At 41.5% G+C, this 26,117-nt stretch overlaps 1 protein-coding gene across 2 annotated transcripts in view; it reads right to left on the bottom strand.

Moving 5' to 3' along the window:
* The window catches only part of raph1a (Ras association (RalGDS/AF-6) and pleckstrin homology domains 1a), a 146,776-nt gene that overhangs the window by 35,956 nt on the left and 84,703 nt on the right, over positions 1 to 26,117 (bottom strand). For both annotated transcript variants that reach the window (XM_078551448.1, XM_078551449.1), the window contains exons 6-10: positions 20,520 to 20,594; positions 12,547 to 12,624; positions 10,626 to 10,785; positions 3,138 to 3,259; positions 1,354 to 1,419 (exon numbers count right to left, since the gene is read on the bottom strand). In XM_078551448.1, the coding sequence (XP_078407574.1) occupies positions 1,354 to 1,419; positions 3,138 to 3,259; positions 10,626 to 10,785; positions 12,547 to 12,624; positions 20,520 to 20,594 (501 nt within the window). The remainder of the gene's footprint in view (positions 1 to 1,353; positions 1,420 to 3,137; positions 3,260 to 10,625; positions 10,786 to 12,546; positions 12,625 to 20,519; positions 20,595 to 26,117) is intronic.

Here is a 26,117-nt window from a genome sequence, read left to right as displayed (position 1 = left end):
AACGCTAGCATGATATTTTCACCACTGTTTGCTGTTAACATTAAGTATATACTGAATCCAGGTTAAACTGCTTTCTTTGAAGCATGCACACTTTATCACATTTTAGATGCAAATACTTGTCCTTTGCTGATTACTAAATATCTGGGATGCAGAAATATTCAAGTTCAAGGTTAACTATGATAAACCAAACTGCTCATCTGATTAAAGCCAGATTCCCATAAATAATTTCTGAAATGCAGAGCAGTGTCCTGACCAGCAGCACAAATAAATAAATTCCATCAAAGAGTACGCCAAGGTCCTCTGGGTGGGTGAGATTATTGCACAAGTTACAGGCAGTCAAAGGGAACAGCGGAGACACGGAAGTCACATAAACTTGAGTCAGTAGTGACTGGATTTGATATGGCAGCAGGGTCCATTTGGGGCCATGACAAGCACACAGCTGTGTAATTAATGATTCTATCGGCACAAAGTTGGGTTACATCTGAAGAGGGCGTTTAAAGCTTATCTAACACTGAAGTGAAAGTTAGATGTCTGCCACTGATAGTGGGAGCAGTTTGAGGAAATAGCAAATAAATGTCCCAAAATTAAAGCACAAAGGGTTCAGTAAGATTTTGCTCTTTTTGTGTTGGTATTGGGATTAACACGCTAGCTTCCCAAGAAGACGACTTTCACCCCTCACACTGCAGGCTAAAGCACAATTTATTTTCAATACTTACATTAACTTTAGAATTAACTTATTTGAAACAATCTCCTGCCTTTTAAAGGACTGTATCCATGGAAACTGAATTTTATTCCACCTTGGTATTAAAAAGGCAAATATTTTCAGTTCTTTTCTTGTTCAAATAAAAAGGTTTTAAAACCCAACTGATCTTCCCCATGGGTTTGTTTCTTTCACTTATACCTGACACAACTCGTCTCAGTTTAAGGATGAAATGAGGAGAAATCCCTTCACTGCAAGGATTATGAATCTTTTTGGAATTCTCTGCTGCAGAGAACTGTGGTGCTCAGTCATCGAGTACAAAGAATTCAGAAATTGACAAGATTTTGGATACTAAGTGAATCAAGGGATATGGAGATAATGCAGGAAAGTATAGCTGAGGTGGTTCAGCCAAGATACTACTGAACGCTGGAGCAGGGTTGAGGCAATGAATCTCTCATGTCCCTTTACAGCATAGGTATTTCCAGATTTTGTTTCAGATTAGCAGCATGTATTTTTCAGCTTCCACCTCTAGCTCAATCTTCATTGGGCCAATCATTTGACTGAAAGCCAATGAGAAAGGCTGACCCTTGAGATTGTTAGATACCAAATGAGCTTCAATTATCTCAGGAATCCAGCTTGTGAACCTGACTTACCTCGAGTAATGCTTCCTTATTTCTGTCACCCATCTCAGAATTCTCTCTCTTCCCCAGCAGATAATTCTGTCATGAATAAAACTCATTAGTGTAGTTAATTACATCTTTGAAACATCTGTACATTAACCCCGAGATCCATTGCTTGCTGCTGTCCCAGTGCAGTCCTGTGTCCAAGATCAGCTGATGATTTGGTCTTACTTTGTACATAGCTAATATGTTCAGCTGGATGCCAAACCTGCTCTGGGAAAGCCAATGACATGACACCATGGCTTCAGCTGCTGCTCGGCATCCTGGAACAACTCACAGTCGAGCAACACCTCTATCTTAAAATTCTCATCTTGTTTTCAAATCCCTCCATGGCCTCACTTCTTCCTATCTCCTCCAGCCCAAGCATAATCTAAACAAGGCTCAATAGAGGTTTAACAAAACCGCTATGCTTTTCAGTCTATTCATTTGGTAATTAACCCCCCCAAATGCTTTGTTTCTTTTTTTCAATGGCCTTATTAACCTTTTCTTAAAAATTCATTCATGGGTATTGCTGGTAAGGTATGCATTTTTGTACATCCTGACTGCCCTTCCTACCACTAAGTATCACCAACACACCACGCCATCATTCTTCCACTATTTGGCAGCATGGGTTGGATACAAGTACACTGTCCCTATCAAAGACTCCCAGGGAAGGTACAGCACCAAGTTAGATATAGAGTAAAGCTCCCTCAACTCTGATCCCATCAAACACTCCTAGGGGAGGTACATCCCGGGGTTAGATATAGTGAAGCTCCCTCTGCACTGTCCCCATCAAACACTCCCAGGACAGGTACAGCCTGGGGTTAGAATGAGAGTAAAGTTCCCTCGACAGCTGTCCCCATCAGACACTCCCAATGTATGCATCACAGCAAGGGATAGTTGTGGAGTTTTGTTCCCTCTACATTGTCCAAAACAATAAGCCTCATTCCCAACTTCAGAAGAGTGTCTTCTAATGCATTACATTTCCATTTCCCACAACAGCCATCCCATGGCTCCTGAGTGTGATTGCCAATTAATACCAGTTTAGGCTGTGGCAGTATGTTTGCTACAAATTGATTTGATACTCTCCCAAACTCATTTCACAGAGGAACCCAAAGATAACAGAAAAACATGAAGTTGGCTTTGGCTAAAAATAAAAAAAACAACACACAAGCTAAAATTAATGACACTGTGTCAAGGGAGCTGAAGCATTCTGCACTCAAACAGTTTCAGATATGTAATGGGGGAAGCTTACTGTATGCCTGGCTTCTAGCTAGGACTTTGAACCTCCGAGCACAAGATTTGAGAGTCAATAGCCTGAACAACTGGACAAGTCATTTGTTCTGGCCACTACAATATGTCACAACTTCCATTCAACTCTAATATTCAATTCTAATTGCTCATTCCTACGCTCCAGGCAAGGGAGCACGGAACTTATCCAGGTTTTAAATCAATCAAGAATTATAGACGGCCCAGCCATGAGTGATAAAGCAGCAATTCAAAGAAAGAGCATATTGTGTCATGAAATAAGACTGCAAAACCCTTGTGACTTGTAGATGTCATGTGAACTGACATCTCTACATTCCACATCTTGGAATCTGCATGACAATAAAACGAGAAGATCAAGGACAGTTATAAGCACTGTGAAAATAATTTAAGACATTCAAATTGGTTAAGACACCAGTGGAGAATAAATGTAAGTAGTCTACAGGATGGCAGATAAGGAAGTAAATCTACATAACTGTTAAGGTCTATCACTTGTCAGAAGCTTTACATACCTGTGGATTTTTAAAAAGTGCATATTTCTCAATGCGTTCAGTAAACATGAGCTTATTCTGACTGTCTCGAGTCCAGTTCAGCAAGTTCTCCACCAGGTTTTCGTGATCTTCAAAGATTCGCTCTAAATTAAAAGAAACATATAAGACTCTCGAGGGAACACTACAGTTGAAAAACTGTTGGTACACAGCAATGAAGAGGAAGAAAACTAAACAAACAAAGAACCAGTGAACTGATCAAATTTTATTGATAGCCAGCAAAGTTACGTTATGGGCTGATCTAGTCCTTTTGCAGTTTGTACCATTTAGAAACAGAATGCTTCAAGAACCGTTGACAGTGTTGGTTTGGACATGCCACTTGCTGATAAGGTAGCCTTTTAACAATTTAGAATCAGTTGTCACAATAGGGTTCTGGAGAAAGTATAAGCCCTGCAACCCATCCCGGAGTAGTTTTAAGCCCCTCTCTACAGATCGTCCATAAACTACCAACTTTATCTCTACAGCTTTCATAGACAATTTTCACCAGAGTGCTGCAGAATAATGGATCAGTGAATGCCAGGATCTACCAGGCCAGACCCACTTCAGATCTTAGTGAGCTAGATGGAAATAAAATTAATTGACCTCAATGAAAGGTCACAGAACTGAAATGTTAACTTTGTTTCTCTCTTCATGGATGCTGTCTTAACCGCTGAGCATTTCCAGTTTTTATTTCAGATTTCCAGCATCTGCAGTATTTCGTTTTTATACAAGTGTTTAACTCACTGCCACTTTCCTTCCAGGAATGCCCATTGATGTACTGCTCTTCTCTCAGACAGGATTCCCACATTTCTACTTCTACAAATTCACTGCTTTTTCTGTTCCCTTCTTGTTTGATCAGGTATCTATCAAAACTCACTTTCACAGTCATATCTCTTTCCTTAGCAACTGTCTCTAGCTTCAACTTATCCCACATGGATTGTAACTGAAATTCTGCCCTTCATGTTCCTGATCCACCCAAGATTCGAACCATTGCAGCCTGAGAGCCATACACTGCCACATGCACATTCTCAGTCTCTTTCTTCAGCAGTATCGACTCTCTGTCTCCGTAGCTGCATTCATCCTTTGCTTCATCTGGTGTTTTAACAAAAAACTTTTCTTCTTCCTTTCAGGTGTCAAGGATCAAAAGTGTCAACAACTCTCGAACTAATGTCCCTCTGAATCCTTCCTCCCCTTCACTTTCCTCTGACCCCGTTCCTTCTTTCAATCTTATGCTTCAGTTATACAGAGCACTAGTGAGACCACATCTGGAGTACTGTGTACAGTATTGGTCACCTTATTTAAGGAAGGATGAAAATGCATTGGAAGCAGTTTAAAGAAGATTTACCAGACTAATACTTGGAATGGGCGGGTTGTCTTACGAGGAAACGTTGGGCAGGCTAGGCTTGTATCTGCTGGAGTTCAGAAGAGTAAGAGGCAACTTGGTTGAAACATAAGATCCTGAGGGATCTTGACAGGGTGGATGTGGAGAAGATGTTTCCTCTTGTGGGAGAATCTAGAACTAGGGGTCACTGTTTAAAAATAAAGGGTCGCCCATTTAAAAGAGAGATGAGGCAAATTTTTCTCTCTCAGAGGGTCGTGAATCTTTGGAATTCTCTTCCTGGAAAGGCGGTGGAAGCCTTAATATTTTTAAGGCAGAGGTGGATAAGTTCTTGGTAAACAATGAGTTGCCAGGTTATTGGGGGTAGGTAGGATGCAGATTTGAGGTTACTATCAGATCAGCCAAGATCTTATTAAGTGGCAGAGCAGGCTTGAGGGCCTATTCCTGCTCCTTGTTTGTATGTACCCTTTGCCATATTTTCACTACCCTCCTCTGATCCTCCCTTTTATTCCTCCATGCCCACTTCTTTGGCCAGGAGTCTTCCTCCTCCATAGTGAACACTTTCTCCGGTCTTCAGGATTCTTCTTCCACTTGGACCCCTCCTTAACCCTTTCTAGATCTTTTCATGACTAACTGCAGACATGACATCATCCATCTCAAGCCATCATTTCCAAGACTGTCACTGACCTAGAGATCTTTCCTCCTCAGTTTTCAGCCTAATAATCTTCCAACCCCACACAATCCAGTTCTACCTCCTTCCCAAGATCCACTAACAGGACTGTCCTGGTAAATCCATCACTTCAGCCTAGTCAATGCAACTCTCCTGACATCCTCTGCCAATTAAACAGTTTCCAGCTTCCTAGCCCCAACCATATCCTTTTCACCATGGACATCCATCCCTCACCAGGATGATCTGGGCACTCTCTGCTTCTTCCTTGAATGGAGGCCCAACCAGTCCCCATCAACCACCACTCGTCTCAACCTGGCTATTGGAACTTCTCCTTTAAATCTACTCACTTCTTACAAATAAAAGGTGTTGCAATGGAAGCTGCAACTGTGTTTGCCTTCTCATGGGATACTTCCTTTGTTCCAGTCCTACTCAGGTCCCCCTCCCTCACCTCTGTTTCCACTATTGTATATCAGTGCTGCTTGCTGCACTCGCCCTGAACTCAAAAATTTCATCAACTTTGATTCCAATTTCCACCTTTCCCATGTGTTCAACTGGTCCATCACTGACTCTTTCCCCCCCTTCTTGATTCCTGTCTTTTTCCCACCCACCTCCTGCAAGAACCCTATTTCATTCCATCAGTTTCTCTGTTGTATCTGAACTAATGATGCCACTTCCCACAGCTGTGCCTCCAATAGGTTTTCCTCCTTCATCAACCAAGCTTTCCTCTTCATGGTTGACAGGACCCTTGACTGAGACCGTTCCATTTCCTGCATCTCTACTCTTACCCTATAATCTCCCTCCCAAGACCACAATTGGGGTCCTTAATCATCGCCTTCCAACCCACCAGCCTCCACAATCAACAGATCATCCTTCACCATTTCGCTACCTCCAGTGTGATGTCACCATCACAAACATTCTCCCCATCCCTTTCAGCATTCTGAAGGGACCATTCTTTTTGCAACACCTTAGTCCCTCCTCAATCATTCACCTCTCCCTCCCACAGCACCTTTCCCTGCAAATGCAAGAGATGCAAAACCTGCCCTTTCATGCCCTTCCTTTCCAGTGTTCAGGGCCCCAAATATTCCTTTCAGGTGAAAACAGCAATTCACTTGTACTGTTTTCAAATTAGTATACCATCTCTGCTAGTGTCAATGCAGTCTCTTCTAAACAATGCAGATTGGGTGACTGCTTTGTAGCACACTTCTGTTCAGGCTACAAGCATGACCCCAAACTTCAGGTCACCTGCCATGTTAATTCCCTGCCCTGTTCCCATTCTGACCCCTCTGTCTTCAGCCACCTACATTGTTCTATTGAAGCCCAATGTAAGCTGCAGAAACAGCGCCTCATCTTTCAATCAGCCTTCCATACTCAACCCGGAGTTCAACAATTTCAGATCATAATCAATGATAGTTGATATCGGTAATGATTCCACTATTTCCATTCACACCTTCTCTAGATGCATCTTTTATTTACTTGCCTCATCACCACCCTATTTTGCCTTATACCATTATCCCCTTTTGTATTTATTCTCTCCTACATTCTACCTATCACAGATGTTCCCTGGTGTTTTTTTTCTCTCCCCTATCTCTGCACTTACTTAAAACCTACTTCACCAATAACATTATCAATTTCTGATGAAAAGGTCACAGACCTGAAATTTTAAACTGTGTTTCTCACCACACAGATGCCACCTGACCTGGGTATTTCCAGCATTATCTATTTTTATTTCTGAGCACCTTTATGTTCAGTAGTGTGCCTAATCTTGCCTAATACCTAGTTATGTGATAGCACAACACAATATTGTGCTTTATCACAAGTGCCATCATATGCACTTCCTCCATAGTCTTTTCAGAGATGGAATGAGAAATACTTAAATGAAACAAGGAGGACAAATTTGCTCATCTGTTTTATTTTACAGATGAAAATGAGGAAACATGAGTAACAGATTATTAAAAATCTGGTCTACTTCATCCAAATTACCACCTCTGTAAAAATGAGGAAAAATAATGAGATACATTTTTGCAATTCTTTATTTCTAGAAAATTTCTAACTGCAAAAACTGACCTTCCTGCATTTTAACTTCCATGTGAGAGATTATTTCTTTTAATTCTTTGTTAAAAATTGACTGCCTTTAGTTATTTTTTAATTCTGATCCCAGGATGGGACTGTGGGGGGGTGAGGATAGGAAGCGTGCTTCAGACCCTTCCCCAAGGAGTGAACCACCAACTTGCCTGTCAACGAAACTAAGGCCGCCCCTACAGGACTATATTCTCTGCAGACATCTCATGTCGTGTCGGAAACAGAGCTGTCCTCATGGTAATCGATGCAACTATTTGCTAACCAATTGCTTGGTCACTGTACAGACTTCTCCATTTCCTGGCTCATGAACAATTCACATTCCCCTCCTTCTCAGTGCTGTAGCCATCACTTTCTAAACCTGTGTAGATTCATTCACCAACCACCCCAGTACAATATGAAATATAATTTAATCACAAGTCCCATCTATTGAAAAAAAAATCTTGAAATATGACATTCCATTTTAAATGGACATCATCTAACGTTGTGAAAAACTGTTCTATTAGGATAAGAGAATGGATTACAGGACTTGGTTTTGAAGAGCCAAACATTTGGATTGGCTGTACCGTGGGGCCTGCACGACAGTCAGTTCCATAACGCAGCTGAAAACATAGCACAAAGGAGTAAGAGGACAAGGATCATTCTCTTGCTGAGAACCTCCCCATTTTTTCTCTCTGTAGCCATTTGCAGCCTGTCTAGACACAACTAGGAAGAATGGCAACTTGGGTGAGTTAACATTGAGTATCAGTACTTGACCTTGTAGGACATGAAACCAGATCCGATCCTGACCTCACTACATCCAAAGATGCACACACTCGAGTAGGAGTAGCAGGAAACCCAAATGGTTTTTGCTTTCTAGTCCATGGACGCAGTGGCCAATCAAAGAACCCGTACGGCCATTCCAGCTGAGATTGGTTAATTCAGTACATGCCAGCGACTGAATCTTGGGTATTCCCTTCTACATTGGTCAATACATCAGGCACTGAATTAAATTGTTCAGCAAACCAGGCAGTTTAGGAGCTATGATCTGTCCAGCGGCAATGTGCCTGACCTCAACGAGAATGGGTGCATACAAAAGAGATAATATTGCAACGGAGCACCCTGTAATTAGGACAAGGTGTCTCACAGAATAAAATAGATTACTGAAGTTCATGAAGCTTTAGAACCAGTGACAACCAAGAACTCAATAGAGGTGCATATTTCCAAAAACAGCCATGGCCTAATCATCGACTATGATCATGAATAAAGGATTTGGCAACAAACTTACTTACAGAGCCTGATCTGACTGTGGCGAAGTGCAATGAGTATCTCCGGAGGAGGGAGTCTCCCTCTACCTTGATCCCAGCTTAGGGCAGTCCCTGGCTTCTGATTTACACAGTTGCTCGTTCTTGGCACGAAGCCACTTTGAATGATGCTAATGTTGAAGTGTAAATGCCACCTTAATTGTTCGTTTTTCATAATACAGCACTTATGGGGTGCATGGAGACCATCCCTCTTATATGGATTACCCGAGATCTACCTGACACAAAGATACCATTGCGCAAAAAGCCCCACAATTTTTTAATTAGGTCATGGGGAAGTGGACGAACATAACTGGGAAATGAAGACTATCCATCACAGACAGCAGAATGAATCAGGAATATCCCATAACAGACAAAAATATGCCAAGTAATGAGATATATTTACGTGGACAATCCACAAAGAAAACCCAAAGGGTTAGATATATTAATTTGGTTTATTACAAAATGAATGTCTTAAATTTTAATTTCCCTCATCTCTTTGTAATTACTATCTGGAGCACACACACAATGGAGCTCCAGTGCAAGTCTTATGCAGGAATTTATTTTCACCTGCAGAGCACAGCAAGGATGTTTAAAAAGTGTAGGACGGCAACACATCCTCAGTCTACAAAGGTGACAATTTGGCTCCAGAAACTGACTGTACAGCAACATTTCTGCTTCCTGTATCTCCAGAATGAAATTTAAGTTGTCTTACAAGATCGAGCTGTCTTGGAAATTCTGAATTGTAGTGGAGTCGGCCACTCCTTTAAGTGGTCTGAACAGCTTGCGTTGAGGGGTGCACCCGTACTGCCCAATATCTAATCATACAATAGTGTATTCCTAAAAAGAGATTGCACTTACATAGTGCCTTTCATGACTACACACTATCCCATAGTGCTTTACAACCAATGGAGTACTTATTGAAGTGTAGTCACTGTTGGAATGTCAATTTGCACACAGCAAGCTCCCATTAACAGCAATGTGATAATGACCAAATAATCTGTTTGTATCATGTTGATTGAGGGGAAAGTATTGGGCAGGACAATAGAGATAGCTCTCGTTACTGCTCTTCAAAATTGTACCATGGGATCTTTAATGTACACTTGAGAGAGCAGACAGGGCCTCATTTTAACATCTCATCTGAAAGACAGCCTCTCAGACAGTGCTGCACTCCCTTCATACTGCAACAGAGTGTCAGCTTTGACTTTTATGCTCAAATCCTGGGGTGTAATTTGAACCCATATTCCAAGAACTGAATTTCAGGGTTGTAATAGGACAGCCTTATGACCTGGACAAAGTATCATTCTTTCACATGGGATTCTCCAATGCAAATGATTCTAAGAAACCGATTAGTTTGACCTGTTAACGTTCATGAAAGAATGTTCTGTTAATTTGACATCTGAGCACGTGTATAATTCTGAATCTAAAATGTTTGACGACACTTATAAAAATCCATTGCTTTTCGCAATGTGATTTAAACTGTTTCATTCAGTCGGCGCTGGGTCAAGTTTTGGGAGTCATTGAGTGGCATTACGAACAGTATTTCAGTAAGATTGCTATTGGTGGGCCCAGTTGAGATTTGATAACCACAAGTCACTGCTGCTCTCAATATTATATTAGAAAACCAAAGCATGCACACACAGCCCTGCCACTAGGATTAGAATGTACAATGATGGGTATTACAGAATTTTCACATTCTGTCAACTTCAGCTGTGTACAATTCTAGATTCTATCATTCAAACTTGAATTGTGCCAGGAAAAGAGCATTTTCAGCTGTGTAACACAGGTATAGTATAGGTTTGTCACTGGTGCTAGCAGCAGGAGCAATTTAAGGTAATGAGTTAAAAAGCATCATACAACAGTAAAATGTATTGGCCTAGGTGCAATTCTCATAGCACATTGACAGCAACATAACAAAGGTGCCTGGTGACCGTACATGTTCATTGGTACTGTCTATAGAAATGGTCAATCAAACAGTTGATAGGAAGAAAGGGCAAAAGGAAAATTGAAGGTCTGCAAACATTTTCTGAATGCACCTACCCAGAAGATAACTTCCAAAACATTACAACACCTGATAGATAGCAGGTTGCTCAGCCCCACCAACTCACCCATTTGAAGTTCTGGGATTGTCTCCACCAGTGACCAATCTGAGCTGAATCCACAGTGGGACTTATCCATGAGATTGTCCAGCACCTGCCTGACTGTTTGTCTTTCATCAACCATCATCGTTTTGGAGCTCTCATCAGACATGTGGACCCGTATCACCAGCTGTGAGGACAGGATCAGACGATTCATCAAACAGGTGGACTTTCTCCTTCATCACCCACAAATATCAATACCTATCAGTTCTCCTGATCTACCTTCCCATAAGAAAACTCTACAGCCCTACAGTGACACTAATACTACAAACATATTTTGTAATTTACCTTGTTTTCAGAGTAGCAGCAAATATCTAATCACCCACACTGTTTAAATATAGAAATAAACATTTATTAGTTAACTTGTAATTTTGTATCAAGCAGAATCAAGAGGGGTTGAAAATAACAAAGTTTCAAGCTGAATCCCCAGTAAGTGTGGCTACGCTTCTCGCCTTCTTTAGCTCTGAAGAAGTCATATGGGCTCGAAAGGTTAACTCTGTTTCCCTCTCCACAAACGCCGCCAGACCTGCTGAGTTTTCCCAGCATTTTCCGTTTTTATTGCTGATTTCCAGCATCCGCAGTATTTTGCTTTTATCTTCTCGTCTTCATATTCACTGAACCCTTTTCTCGGATTCAATAGTTTTAATATTTTGAATACTCCGAAGAGATTTGTGTCACATTTCAGGCCTTACAGCAGAGGTGGATAAAACTGTTCCACAGGTCGAATGTTTGACACCTATGTGCTAGTAAACAAAAAAAGTTAAGAAATCTGATGATGTGAGGTTGTGGGCACCCATATGTAATGGACATGCACTGGAGGTGGGTCATGTGCCAGATAATTATGTCCAAACGTGTATCTAGAGTGAATTCATATTGTCTGAATGGTCTGTCAATGCTCTACATTGCCATTTGCAATCCCGAGTTGTGGTGCAGGAGCACCAGTGTGTTTTCTGTTGCCTGTAGGCTTGCAGATGAGATCACTATGTCTCTTCCCACCCCCAGGCTATCAGACCAGGCATCTGCTGATTGCAGTTGCCTTGAATTATACAGTGGGGGAGAAAAGTTGAGTTGTGGAGATTTTTTTTTTAAAAACTTTGTTAAATTTCGTCCAGAGTTTAGTTCACACAGGATATGTTTGAGGCTGAACCCCGCTGGTGTGAATGGGGAATTGGCAAGCAATTACACTCGTGCTGCCATTTTGTGAAAAAGCTGCTGTTCAGATTATGGATCCTCTTTTCCAATGGCTCTGTAATAGGGGCTGATGCTGAATTTAGGCAGTTTGCAGTTTAGACAGGGTGGATTCAGCATTGTTCCAGTCATGGAAGCTCGACATCGTCCAAGACAAAGCAGCCGGTTATCACTGACACACCTATCCACCATCTTAAACATTTAATCCCTCCACTACTAATGCAGTGGCAGGAGTGTGTACCATCTACAAGACGCACTGCACCAATCTATCAAGGCTCCTTCGACAGCACCTTCCAAACCCACAAACTCTACCACACTGAAGGGCAACAGATGCATGGAAACACCGCAACCTGCAAGTTCCCCTCCATGTCACAAACCATCCGGACTTGGAACTATATTGCCGTTCCTTCACCACCACTGGGTCAAAATCCTGGAACTCCCTTCCTGATAGCACTGTGAGTGTACTTACACCGCATAGACTGCAGCAGTACAAGGCAGCAACTCACCACCACCTTTTCAAGGGAAATCAGGGATGGGCAATAAATACTGGCCTTGCCAGCAATGCTCTCAACCCATGAAAAAAAATCAGATGTGGAACAATTGTCGAAACATTTCTCCACAGGTGCTGACTGGCATGGCAGTGTTTTCTGTTTGATTTTTTGCACCATGAACTAATTTTCCTTTGCTGCTTGCCACCCCTTACCTTTTTGATTTGTGCCTCTTTGATCTTCTCCAACGCTACCCTTATTTTTTCTGCTTTCTGCCTCGCAGCCTGCTCCTCCTGTAGGTACACAGTGAGCAAATTAAGACGAATCAGGATAATATAATACACCAGGGGAATACACCTTACAGACAGCATGTGAAAGCAGCTTTCTCTGACCAACCACCACTGTGCAGTAAGCTCAGGGCACATTTCAATCAACATCCTTAAGTCTTGCAGCATCGTACAGGACCTTTAATTGGATGTCACTAAAGAATTAGTTTCTCTCAAATATCCTTCACTGCATCTGCTTTTAGCCTTCCTCCCATTTATGGAATAAAATTAACTAGGAAATAAAAATCATACAACCATTAGAATTTTGCAAAGGATTTCCCCTTTGTTTTACTTACTCTCAAGGGAACAAGCTGCATTTGCTGTTGACCAGACTATTCACATCCAATTGCATTCAAGGCACCAATAACTTAACAATTACAAAATTTATACACCCAATTTTTAAATCTGTAACGAAAAGCATATTTACAAGGGGCAAATCAGCAAGTTAAGAAGGTAAAATTGGTTTCAGTTGTCATCACTCTTACTTCAAATAATCATCCACGAAAACCATGCTTTAAAACACGTCATATCAGTTTACCTGCATGCTCCAGTATGGCACAAAGTGGTATTCTGACAAAGCTTTGGTTTGAACAAGGCTGTGTTGTGCACAACTGACAGCAACAGCTGGGATAGTTGAGGGATCTACCCATCATAAACATAATCCCACACCACAAAAGACTCTGTTGCTAACGTGATGACAGTGCCCAAGCTATTGGCTGAGAACCTAATTAAGCAAAGAGCAAAAAACACCTCAGCAGCAGGCTCCTGCGCTAACACTGCTGCTTTTAGAGAAATGATCAATTCTCCCCACCTCCCTTTTTAATTTTACATTATATGTGGCTAAAAACCGGTGACGTTCATTCATCACTTGCCAGTTAGATAATATCAGACACAGCAGGTGCAGTCACTTTGGAACACAATGGGATTCTTATAATTTTGCTTTTGCAAACCATCAACTTCTGTGCATTATTGTTTGAGACCAGAGGCCTCTGGGGAGTCCCAGTCTCAAATCTCAAAGGGAATTAATTGATGTGTGTCAACAAGTTACACGCATTGAACCGATAATCAGAACCAGAAGTATAATGTTTTAACATAGGTATCCTTATCCATATCTGTAAATTGTCTACAGACTACAGCCTGTCCTTCCTTGAAGTGTACAAATCGGAAGTGGTGTTTCCCTGACCATCTGTTGGCGCTAGCTAGATAGTTGTGTGTAAGAGAAAAATGTGGGGCTCTCTCTTCCCTTGAGGCATACCTCCTGAAGGGACAGCCAGGCAGCTGCACTGCCAGTAGCCTTAGGGGAGTGCTTAAGGGACAGGTGAGAGATTGAGTGGCAAGGGAGAGAGGAAATGCAATTCACCATTTAAAACAAATACAAAATTGAACAGTTAACAGAATGCAATGACATTTTATACTGCACATTTAAAAGATACATTTCTGATTTTCTGTTCACTTGAATCATCAAGCACTCAGTTTGCTCAGTTCAGAGATATTGCCTGCAGAAAAAGGGACCATGGGTCAAAAATCCTCCACCATGACTTTGTTTGGTAATTTTCTCCCTTTTCCTTCTGAAGGCACTAATTCTTGCTAGGGTAAGGTTTCGCTGGCACCAATTGATCTCCAACACCCTGCAATGTCAATCATTGTGTGTATTAGCAAACTCTTTCACCATGGGGTGCATCATAGCTGAGCTTGCTGTTCATCAGCTTCCATAATCCCTCTTCTCAGATGGTGTCGCTGGACAGTGAGTTCATGAACTGCGAGGCCAATTTTAGCAACCATACTGCCACCCAGCTGAGATCAGTAAACCCAACACAAGACGAGAATTAGCTTCATTCACATAGTTCACCGATTACTTCAACTAATCCAGCAGAGGATCCACTCTCCATTTTCTGAAGTTGATCATGTTTAAAGGAAAAGAGGGGAATATGTTTCCTGTAAAGATTTGCTTAAAACATCATGGAGCCAACTTCTGAGCCAGGGCTGTAAATCCAAGGCATCTAAACTTGTCAACAAGATGGCTGCTAGGGTCAAAAATGTCTGCATGATAAATGACATCTTATTCTCAAATCAGCATGTATCTGGCATGGAGCTCTGTCCATGGAGTGTAACAACCGGCCACCTGCAAATGTTAACAAGTCAAACAGCTGGTGCAAACACACAGCTAACTGTACTGTCAAAATCTAATATAATCCGATTTTCTGTTTAAATTTAGCTTCAGACAGTGGAGACACAGTATACAAAAACTGAATCAATCCCAGCCAAAAAAACCCAGATGTCCAGTTAACATCCTGCTGAGCTAACAGAAAGGAAGAATCTATGCAAAGTGCTTGTCTCACTTTCTTTCCCAAGGCATTTAACTCTGATTTCACAGGGCATTGTGTACTCACGTACTGAGCGTGGTTGGGGGGCAGACCCCAATACTGGCTCAGCTGACCTCCGCTGCTCAAGCAAGTCTCAATATGGTCCTGCCACCTTCAACAATGTGTGTACGTGAACTCCCAGATCTTAATGTTCCTGCACATCCTATAGAATTGCACCACTTATTTTGTATTGCCTCTCCTCATTCTTCCTACCAGAGTAAATCACTTCACACCTCTGCATTAAATTTCACCTGCCACGTGTCTGCCCATTTCACCAGTCTGTCTATATCCTTAGGAGATCTGTTACCAACATTCTCATTTCATTGCAATTGTAGTAAACAATAAGTTTCAATTGCTTAACACTGGTGGCCACTCCTCCTGACAGCAAGGTGACCAGCATGCTGGACAAAGCAAAAACTCCAGGGATTGATCAAGTTACCCCTACTTGGGGATGGGGAAAATATAGGCCAATTCTGATCAGCGAGGACTCTGGCAGTGCATTTCTAACCAGCTGTCTCCAACTCTACGGAAGGTGTTCAATTCCTGCAAAAAATAGATTATCATGGGTGCTGGTTTCACATGAAAGTGACTAATATTGACATGGGCCAAATGCAATGAGAATAATTAAACCCAGTCGAACACTTAAACATCAGCCACACAAAGAGGGTTCTAGTATGGTAAACTGGACAGTGATAAAGAATGGGAAGTCTTGCAAATTCTCTGCCCTACCTCCCCTCCACCCCCACATCTTTGCTATTCAAGGTCAATAAGTTAACTACACAAGCCCCAGCCATCCTACAGACCACCTTCGTGTACAAATAGTAAGAGCTCCATTGACCTATTTGGGCAGTTAGCAGCAGCAATTTTTCTTTGACTCTTCTTTTAAATTCTCCATGTGTCAAGTTCCCAATCTCAGCCAGTCAGCATTTCCTCACAGGAAGGTGACAAGATCAAGGAAAGGGGAGTCGCCTGGGGAGTCCTCTCACACACCTGACAGCTGCTCAAAAAAAAGCAGGGTCTTGAAATGGAACACCAAAAAAATATTTTCAAAATGTCAAAATGTACACTTATGATGGCAGAGCATTCAGTTCTCAGTTCCTGAAACTGTTCAGATAATGAAATAGCCTGTGTTCACATGCATTTTGGGTTGGTTGATAAGTGGCAAGCAGCATTTGTGTTGCAAGTGCCACATAATGACCATTTCCGACAAAAGTAAATCTAACCACCTCCTGCTGACATTCACCAGGTTCACCATCATCAAATCCCCCTCCAACCTGGGGGACCAGAAAGTTAACTGGACCAATCACATCATTACTGTGGCTACAATAGCAGGTCAGAGGCTGGGAATTTTATAGCGAGTAACTCACCTCCTGACTCCTCAAAGCCTGTCACCATCTACGAGCCTCGAATCCAGAGTGTGATGAAATACTCTCCATTTGCCCGAATGAGTAAAGCTTCGACAACACTCAAGAAGTTTGACACCATCCAGGACAAAGCAGTCCACTTGATTGGCATCCCATGCACCATCTTAAACATTAATTCCTTCCATCAGCACTGCACCATGGCTGAAGTGTGAATTATCTAGACAATATACTGCAGCAACTGGCCAAGGTTTCTTTGACAGCACCTTCCAAATTCTTCTTTACTACTTAGGAGGACATGGACAGCAAGTGCATTGGAACATCACCACCTGCAAGTTACCCTCCAAGTCACACATCATCCTGACTTGGAAGTATAGCATCTCTTCATCATTGGTAAGTCAAAATCCTGGAACTCTACCTCGCAACAGTGTGGGACCATCTTCACCACAGACTACAGTGACTCTGGGAGGCAGCTCATGGCTATCTTCTCAAGGGCAACTGAGGATGGGCAATAATTGCTGGTCTTGACAGCAATGCCCACATTCCATAATTAAATGGAAAAAAAAATCCCAAATCTATAAAGCTCTATTTCTATTCCCACAAGCTACATTTCATTCCATGCTCAATAACATAGTCCAATCAATTGAAATATATAATGAGATTTTTCAAGTTCTAGTTAACCCAATAACTCAACAGGATGCTAAGGACATAGTTATTTAAACTGACCAGATCTATTAACTACTCTGATCAAGGAAAACCATTTTCAATAAATAGATAGGTTGTGCCCAGCAGGCTTTCCCACAGAGCTTTCAAACTAATTTCTAGTTGCTTTGGATATTACTCTGGGGTCAGGATATAGGTTCTAGGTCTACCGTTGCTTGTGTGGTAGTCAAGTGAGCCACCAAGCACAGGGAAAGACACTACTGCAAGACAGAGAGAAAAGCAGAGCCCACTTACCAATGCAAGTTACCTCTTAGCAACAGACTCAAGAGCATACGCAGCAGAAGCTTTGGAATAAGTTGCTGACTGCCATCTTGCTTAAGGAATGGCTTGTGTGTGGTGCAGAGGGGAGAAGGGAGCCTAAGGAAGTAGGAGAAAATGGTACAAAATTCGGGAAGAGAACAAAAAGGCTTTTTTAAAAAAAATTAAATAATGGACTCTTAATGTGGCGTGATGAAATTCCTCTGGATCTCTTGCCTTCAATCAGCTTCCTCACCTAATTTATTCCATTCTATTTCCCAAACCCCATGAGCCTGAAATTGCCAAGTCTTGCTGCAGCTGTCCACAGGCCCTGGTCATCTTCTGGCATCTCACCCCAAATGACCATTTGAGAGCCGATGCACAACTGGCAGACTTGTAGCTGCGCCCAGTCTTCACAGTTTACATTTCCCACACACAAACCTTCCAGCAAGAGTGGGAGGCCTGACTGACTCTTCACCTCCTTGGTCCAGATAACCCCATCAGAACTGCTCCCCCAGCTGAGGTCAACTAAATCTTCACACATCAAGAATCAAACCTAGGTCTTTGGGTCTGTACGGCCAAGTTCAACAGCAGGTAATAAATACCTTAATCTTAAAAAGGCCAACTAGGAAGCCATGTCAGCTTATTAAACAAGAAGTGAAGCATCCGATCTGGACCTCCCATCTGAATCTGAGTTAAAACTTTGAATCAATGAAAGTTTATTAGTGTCACCAAATCTGTCTCATTCCTTGGACACAGGGGTGGTGCCAGAGGACTGGAGAATTGTGAATGCTACATCTTTGTTCAAAAAGGGGTGCAAGGATAAAGCCAGTGGCTACAGACCAGTCAGTTTGACTTCAGTGGTAGGGAAACTTCTGAAAACTATAGTTCGGGACAAAATCAATAGTCATTTAGACATGTGCAGGATAATTACGGAAAGCCAGCATAGATTCATTAAAGGAAAATCATGTTTGACTAACTTACTGGAGTTTTTTTTAAGGTGGTAACAGAAGGTTGATAAGGGCAACACTGTTGATGTGGTTTATATGGATTTTCAAAAGTCATTTGATACACACAACAGACTTGTGAGCAAAATTCTAGCTCATGGAATAAAAGGGAAAGTAGGTAGTTGGATAAGAAATTATGTGATTGGAAACAGAGAGTAGTGATAAATGGTTGTTTTTCAGGTTGGAGGAAGGTTTGTAGTGGAGTTCCCCAGGGTTCAGTGTATATATTAATGGCCTAGACTGTGGTGTTCAGGACATGATTTCAAAATTTGCAGATGATAGGAAGGTTGGGACGTTGTCAACTGTGTTGAGGATAGTCGTGAACTCAAAAGGATAAAGACGTGTTGGTGGATTGGGCAGACAAGTGACAGATGAAGTTCAATGCAGAGAAGAGTGAAGTGATTCATTTTGGCAGGAAGAATATGGAGAGACAGTATAAAATAAAGGGATAAACTATAAAGGAGATGCAGGAACAGAGGGACCTCAGTGTATATGTACATAAGTCATTGAAGATGGCAGGGCATGTTGAGAGAGCAGTTAATAAAGCATATAGTATCTTAGACTTTATTAATAGGGGCACTGAGTACAAGAATAAGGAGGTCATGTTGAATTTATATAAGACACTAGTTAGGCCTCATCTGGAGTAGCGCATCCAGTTCTGAGCACCATATTGAGGAAAGATGTGCAGGTATTCGAGAGAGTACAGAGGAGATTCACAAGAATGATTCCAGTGATAAAGAGCTGTAACTATCAGGATAGATTGGAGAGGTTGGGACCATTTTCCTTTGAGACAGGAAACTTGATAGATGTATTCAAGATCCTGAGGGTATGGACAGGGTAAATAGTGAGAAACTGTTCCCACTCAAAAGAGTATCAAGAACTAGAGGACACAGATTCAAAATAATTGGCAAAAGGAATAATAATAATAATAATAGTAATAATAATGTGAGGAAAAGAATTTCCCCCAGAGGGTGGCTGGAGCCTGGAACTAACTTCCTGAGAGGGTGGTGGGGGCAGGTTCGATTGAGGTATTCAAAAGGTAATTGGATTGCTTTCTGAAAAGAAAGAATGTGCAAGGCTACAGGGATAAGGCAGGGGAATGGAACTAGGTAGAGTGCTCCTTCAGAGAACCAGTGCAGGCTGGATGGGCCAAATGGCCTCCTTCTGCATTGTAAAGATTCTGTGATTGTGCCCTACCACTAAAAATTCACAAGTGGAATCTCATAAAACAAGAACTGGCACCACAGAATAGTGCAATCACATAACTGAGTTTTAACTGATAAAGTTCTAGGTCCCAATGAGGCCACATTTCTGAGCTATAGCAATCATCATTTGGAATATCAATGTGGTGCTAACTTTCGCAAACATTTCAACCGTTGGGAATTCTCAGATATTTGCTCGGTAGGGCTCCATGTGGTTTATAGCTTTTGCAGCCATCAGTGAAGTTTTGATACAATTTCGTGTCTTTGTTTTGAGAGTTGGAGAACTCACTGCAGACCAAATCAGCACAATCTATATCGGTACAGTGCTCGATCTTTAAAAACTTTCTGGATGTCAAGAAGTTGGAGCTTTGCTAAATCGTGTGCTGTTAATTTGCTAGCACCAATAAATTTCACAGAATATTTCTACTGATCTTTCTCTGGGCATGCTGCATGTTGTCTTTTTTTTGTATTTTTGAAGTATAAATGAACATGCACACAATTCAAAACACATTGCCAGAATGACAAAATCAAAGACTGAGCTGATTGTAAAAACTGAGCAAAGCTCCTCTTCGAGTTACCCAGGAAGTGCACTGAAAGGGTAACAAGAGATAGCGTGCAGGCACTAGTCATGCTCTCATGCAGATACCTGATTAAGTAGCAAGTTTCTGAAATACACAAATACAAAAAGAGCTCAAAACAAAGTCTACTTTCCGCTCATCATCAGGGAAAGGGGTGGGTCACAAGCAGGAAGTGTTAACAAACAAGCCAATTACTGGAAGAGACACAGTAACACAAGCTGGTCAATAACAACAGCTTGGTCAATATACTGCAAGGGATTGAGGAAAAGGGAAATCAAAAAGATTCCTGATATATAAATATTAACGAGGATATGGGATTGGCAACAAGTCACAGGGTTACTCATTCTACCTACAGGGTTTCATCACATGCAGGTTGGAAGATACGCTTCACCTTGGTCAGCAAATGAGAAGGTTTCCCAGCTATGTTTCTCAAAATGATTGACGTTTCCCTGTCCAGATAGGAATGCTTGGTGCAGGAAATAAAGAAAAAGAGAAATAAATCAGTGCAGTGATAAAATAAAATTGAAGTGTGCAAGCATAGAATAAAAAAGCAACCTATTTATTATAGAAAAGCAATTCAGCAGCAAACCACTTGATACCAACTCTTTACAGGGAAAGACACATATATATTTCTTAAAGATCAGATATATTCAAACACACACCTTACTAGAATGTTATACTATGATGTAGCACTGTGCATCGCCCCAAACGAGATCTTTGGAAACCATCATACATCCAGGTCCTTAAGTGTCCTGGGCGAGAAACACCCGATATTCATCTTGGGTCACCCGAAGGCTGAGTGCGTTACCCAATATGGAACTCAGTCAAGTTGACCAGCTAAACTTTGATTGCCAGCCTGTGTAGAGTTATCTGGTTTTAGATACTTGGCCTCCCTATCACTAGGAAGGAAGCAGGATCACTATCTACAGGTCCCTGGTAGAAAGTGCAATGAGTGGAAACAGAGGCTTTGCAGCTTTTCTTGGTGAATTTTGCAACTGTCAAGGTGAAGAGATTCTTGCGCAGGGGAACAGAATGTTTCCTATTTCAGGCACCCAGTGCCAGCAAACACTCAAGAGGGCAGGTGTAGTACAGTTTATGTAAAGTATAAAGCTTCCTTGATAAGGAGCATGGCAGCATAGTTGTTACATTACTGGAATAGTAATACAGAGTATTGAACTCGAGTTCAAATCCCATTGTAGCAGCTTGAGAACCAGAATTGAATTTCTTTTTAAAAAGTCAGTAGGAATGACTTTGAAGCTGGCAGGTTGTTAAAAAAAAGCACAACAGTTTCACTAATAATCTTTACCCAAAGAAACCTGCCATGCTTTCCTGGTCTGGTAATATGCACAAGTCTCTTATGTGGCATTTTATCAAATGCACAGCCAATCCCCTTTGACCACACACTGCAATTTCTTCAATAAATTACATGAATTCAATCAAACACAGTCTGCCCTTTACAAATTCATGCTGATTGTCCCTGATTAGGCATGTCTTAAATAAACACTAATTTAATTCTGCACGATGGCCTTGAGAAATTTATCCAAAACCCACTAGAGATTAAATGGTCGATAATTTCTAGTTTTATCCCTTTACCCCACTCTTGAACAGGACAGAACAGTTTGCTGCCACCCAGTGACAATTCCCATTTTCAAAGATTATTGGAAAATGGATTAGTCTCTGCTTACTTCTCTATTCAGGGTGTGATATCTGGAGACTTCATTACTTAGTCCTAGTGAACTAAATTATTTTCTTTTGAATATTCGTCTCTAGTGTGGCTCTTCAGGATCCTCTTCAGGTATACCTACAGTTCCACTTCCAACTTCCTCTTAAAAACTAAGGCAAAGTACTTGAACATCTCCAACAATTTCTCATTCTCAAGTCCCTTACATTAAGCGGCCCCAGGCCTTCTTTGACCATTCTTTTATTTATTTGCTAATAAAAGCCATTGCTATATCCCTCAATATTGACAGCTGGTCTCTCTTGATCCACTTGTTCCTGCTTCGTTTGTTTGGCACTAGCAGAAAATGAACTGCCCCTCAGTTCTCTAGGCCCAGAGTTTCATTTGCTCCAAAGATGCACTGAGAGTTTGTACTTCACACAAATACAAACATATCCCAAAACAAAACTCCCGTCTCCACATCTCCTGATGACTCAGTTGCTAAGTGCAATAGGCAGCGCAGAACTCGACACTACAAACCAGAAAGGTTCCAGGATTGATTCCTAATCGATTTCAAGTTGATTCACCTCAGCCAGAACACAGCATCTGTGTCCCTGAGCTAGGGGAACAGGCCAAAATGAGTCAGGATTCCCACTAATGATATTTACCCAAGGATGTCTTACCAGCTTAACCGCAGGCTGAACAAAGGTGTTCCATAAAGCAATCATCCAGTCTGCATTTAATTTTGCAACTGTCAAGGTGAGGAGATTCTTGGCAGGGGAACAGAAAGTTTCCTATTTCAATCACCCAGTGCCAACAAACACTCAAGAGGGCAGGTGTAGCACAGTTTATATAAAGTGTAAAGCTTCCTTGATAAGGAGCATGGCAGCATAGTTGTTACGTTACTGGAATAGTAATACCCTAATGTAGAGGAGACCACATTGTGAGCAGCAAATGCAGCAGACTAAATTGAGGTGAATCACTGCTTCACCTGGAAAACGTGTTTGGGGCCTTGGACGGTAAGGATGGAGGAGGTAAAGTTACACCTCCTGCGATTGCATGGGAAGGTGCTGTAGGAAGGGGGATGAGATGTTTGGGCTGATAGAGGAGTGGGCCAGGGTGTCATGGAGGGAACGGTCCCTTCAGAATGCTGACAGGGGAGGGGAGGGGAAGTTGTGTTTGGTGGTGGCATCATACTTTTCGGCCTGCTACAATGTTCCAGTGAAGCCCAACGCAAACTGGAGGAACAGCACCTCATCTTCCGATTCGGTACTTTACAGCCTTCTGGACTCAACAATGAGTTCAACAACTTCAGACCATGAGCTCTGTCATCCATTTTGATTTTTTTCCACCCTCCCCAAGGGCCAGTTTGCAACTTGCTCACATGTTTTGCTTTCAGAAAGTGCTGACCCTTGTTCTGCTATTAACACTTTCTGCCATCTGACCTTTATGCCACAATGAACACCTGCCTTAGTCTTTAACACTATTACCACTCCCTTTGCCTTTTGCAATTTAGTTTCTCCTGAGCTCCAACCCATCCCTGACCTCCTATTTTGCTCTGCCTGCTCCACCCCCTATCTTCAACAGCATAAAACCAATCACATTTCTACCTCTCTTCAGCTCTAAAGAGTCATACAGACTCGAAATGTCAACTTTGTTTCTCTCTCCGGATATTGCCAGACCTGCAGAGCTTTTCCAGCATTTCCTATTTTTATTTCAGATTTCCAGCATCTGCAGTATTTTGCTTTTATTTTAGTCACTTGTTCTGATAGCACCTCCTTTGGCTCAGTGTCACCTTTTGCCTGCTCTGCTGTGAAGCAGGGCACTGCTACGTTAAAGGCTTTATATCAACGTAAGTTTTTGTAGTAAAGAGTTCAGCTTTGGCTTTGATGGTTTCCAATTTGGAATAGTTAGCTGAAAATGAGTGTGAAGGCATACACATGAAACTTAGCTGCTTTGGCAGCATACCCAAGGGGGCAATGTCCCAGGTGAACAATAGAGAGCAGGTTCCATTGTAGAAGAACCAGCAGAAAATAGGCAGAACATGTCCTTTATAAATAAAGGATAAATGTCGACAGCTAATTTTGGTTTGTGTGAATGTAATTTATCTTTGGAGAGAACTTGGGATCTCCCTCATCAGAAAGGAACGATGAATATCCTTTTCATGTTAAAAGGTTTCCTTCATGATTACAAACTGTTGCCAAGCAACAGATGGTGCTTTTCATCACTGTTCTGAACTGAATTATTCCAGAGATCAGGGAGAACAATCTCTACTGAACCTGTCTTTTAGAAGAGACCTTGGGATTTGCTCCAAATTGCATCTTTAAATCTCAACGGTTATGAAATGGAGCATATGCTGTGCCAACTGAGGTGTTTTATTTGCTTTGCAATATTTTATACAATAGTAAATCACAAATTAAGTATTGGGGTGTGTGTGTTTTTTGATTTCTTCACAATGCAACACAGCAAGGAGTTATTTTAGTGACAATAGCATTGCTCCCTGGCACAGTGAACTAATCAGGAAACGATCTGCAGTAAAACTGAAAAGAATATCTCCATCACCTAAAAAGCAACTCACTTGCACTAATTGCACTTGGCTCACTGACCTACTGCACTAACGTAATTCAGTGTTCAAGAAAAATGCAGCATGGTGTACTGGATAAGAACAGAACTGGGCTGAAACTCAAGCTGGCTAACTCACTCAGGTAAGGTGGAATCATGTATTAAAAGTTGGCACCATTAGGAGAAGCAGCAGCACAGGGAAATCTAACAGAGCAGTCCTCAAAAAAAATTACAACTTCAGTGGCTGGGAGTACTCAGCGCTTAACTTGTCACTGTGCAAATGGCAGAATACAGGACAGAAAAGCATATATGAAAATATATTGTTGGTACACCGCTAGGTTTATCTGGAAAAGGACGTGAACAGTTGCACTCTTATGAAAGGCTCATTGCCCTCCTCTGTCAAGGTGAACTGGTTAAGTAGACTTACGACCAAGGTCAGAACATATAGAGTCAGGGAAGTAGCAGCCAAATGGGTAGCAAGCTGGCTACAAAATAGAAAACAGAGCATAGATTAAAGGTAGTTACTTAGATTGGCAATTGGTGGGGAGTGGTGTTCCACAAGGATCAGTGCTGACCATTTATGTAAACAATTTGGACACAGGAATTGGAATTATAATTTCAAAATTTACAGATGGCACCAAATAGGGAGTGTAGTTAATACAGATGAGACCAGCAAAATAAAGGAAGGCGTTAATAAATTTGAGAATGTTGACGTTTATTTGCCAATTACATGCCCTAAGATAATTATGATGTAGTGCTTTTCAGTTGAAAGAATAAGGAGATCACAGTCTCCTTGGAAAATAAGTATATAAATGGGGTAAAGGAACCTAGGGTACACACACAGATTTCACAAAGTAGCAGCCCAGATTAGCAAGGTAATTAAAAAACAAAGCACTGGGATTCATTTCCAAAGGGATATAACCAAAAAGCAGAAACATTGTTAAATTTGTGTAGAACTTCAGCTAGGCCATACTTGGAGTACTGTACACTCTGGTCTCCATATTTTAAAAATGGATGTATAGGCACCAGAGAAGGTGCAAAAAATTGAATACTACCAGAACTGAGGGCATATACTTATTAAGAGAGATTGAACAGGCTGGGGCTATTTTCACTAGAAAAGGGGAAGACTGACAGGTTATCTAATAGAAGTCCTTAAGATGACAGGATTTGATATGGTAGGCTTAGAGAAGATGTTTCCACATGCATGTGAGACTAAAACTAGAGGCCATAAATATAAGACAGTCACTAATAAATTAAAATCGGGAATTTAGAGATGCTTCTTTAAGCAAAGAGTGGCGAAAACTCACTACCACGGGAGTAGGTGAAGTGAACAGTATAGTTATATTTAAGGAGAAGCTAGATAAGCGCAATACGGAGAAAGAAATTGAAGGACATGTTGATGGGGGTTAGGTGGAGAAGAGCGGGAAGAGGCTCATGCAAAGTATAAATATTTGCTTGGACCAGTGGGGCCAAATAACCTACTTCTGTGCTGAAAATACTTTGTAATACTTCAACAATGATCAGGGTTTACTGTCACATTTTTACAGTATGCTAGAAATCACTGATTATACATATTCAAAATGCTCAATTCCCAGTGAGAAAGAATTCCAAGTAATGTACTGGCTAGATCAATACCCAATATAACTTCATGATAGATCAGCTTCTGTATGTTTGATATCTGCAGTGTGAATTACTATTCAATATTTAGAAGGCCAGTACTACCAGGTTCAGAGGAAGTTTCAACTTGATGTTTCACAGCAGCTGGTATGC

Source organism: Cetorhinus maximus, chromosome 11, assembly GCF_964194155.1.
Source record: "Cetorhinus maximus chromosome 11, sCetMax3.hap1.1, whole genome shotgun sequence".
Taxonomy (NCBI): domain Eukaryota; kingdom Metazoa; phylum Chordata; class Chondrichthyes; order Lamniformes; family Cetorhinidae; genus Cetorhinus; species Cetorhinus maximus.
This window is presented reverse-complemented; position numbering and strand designations above follow the sequence as displayed.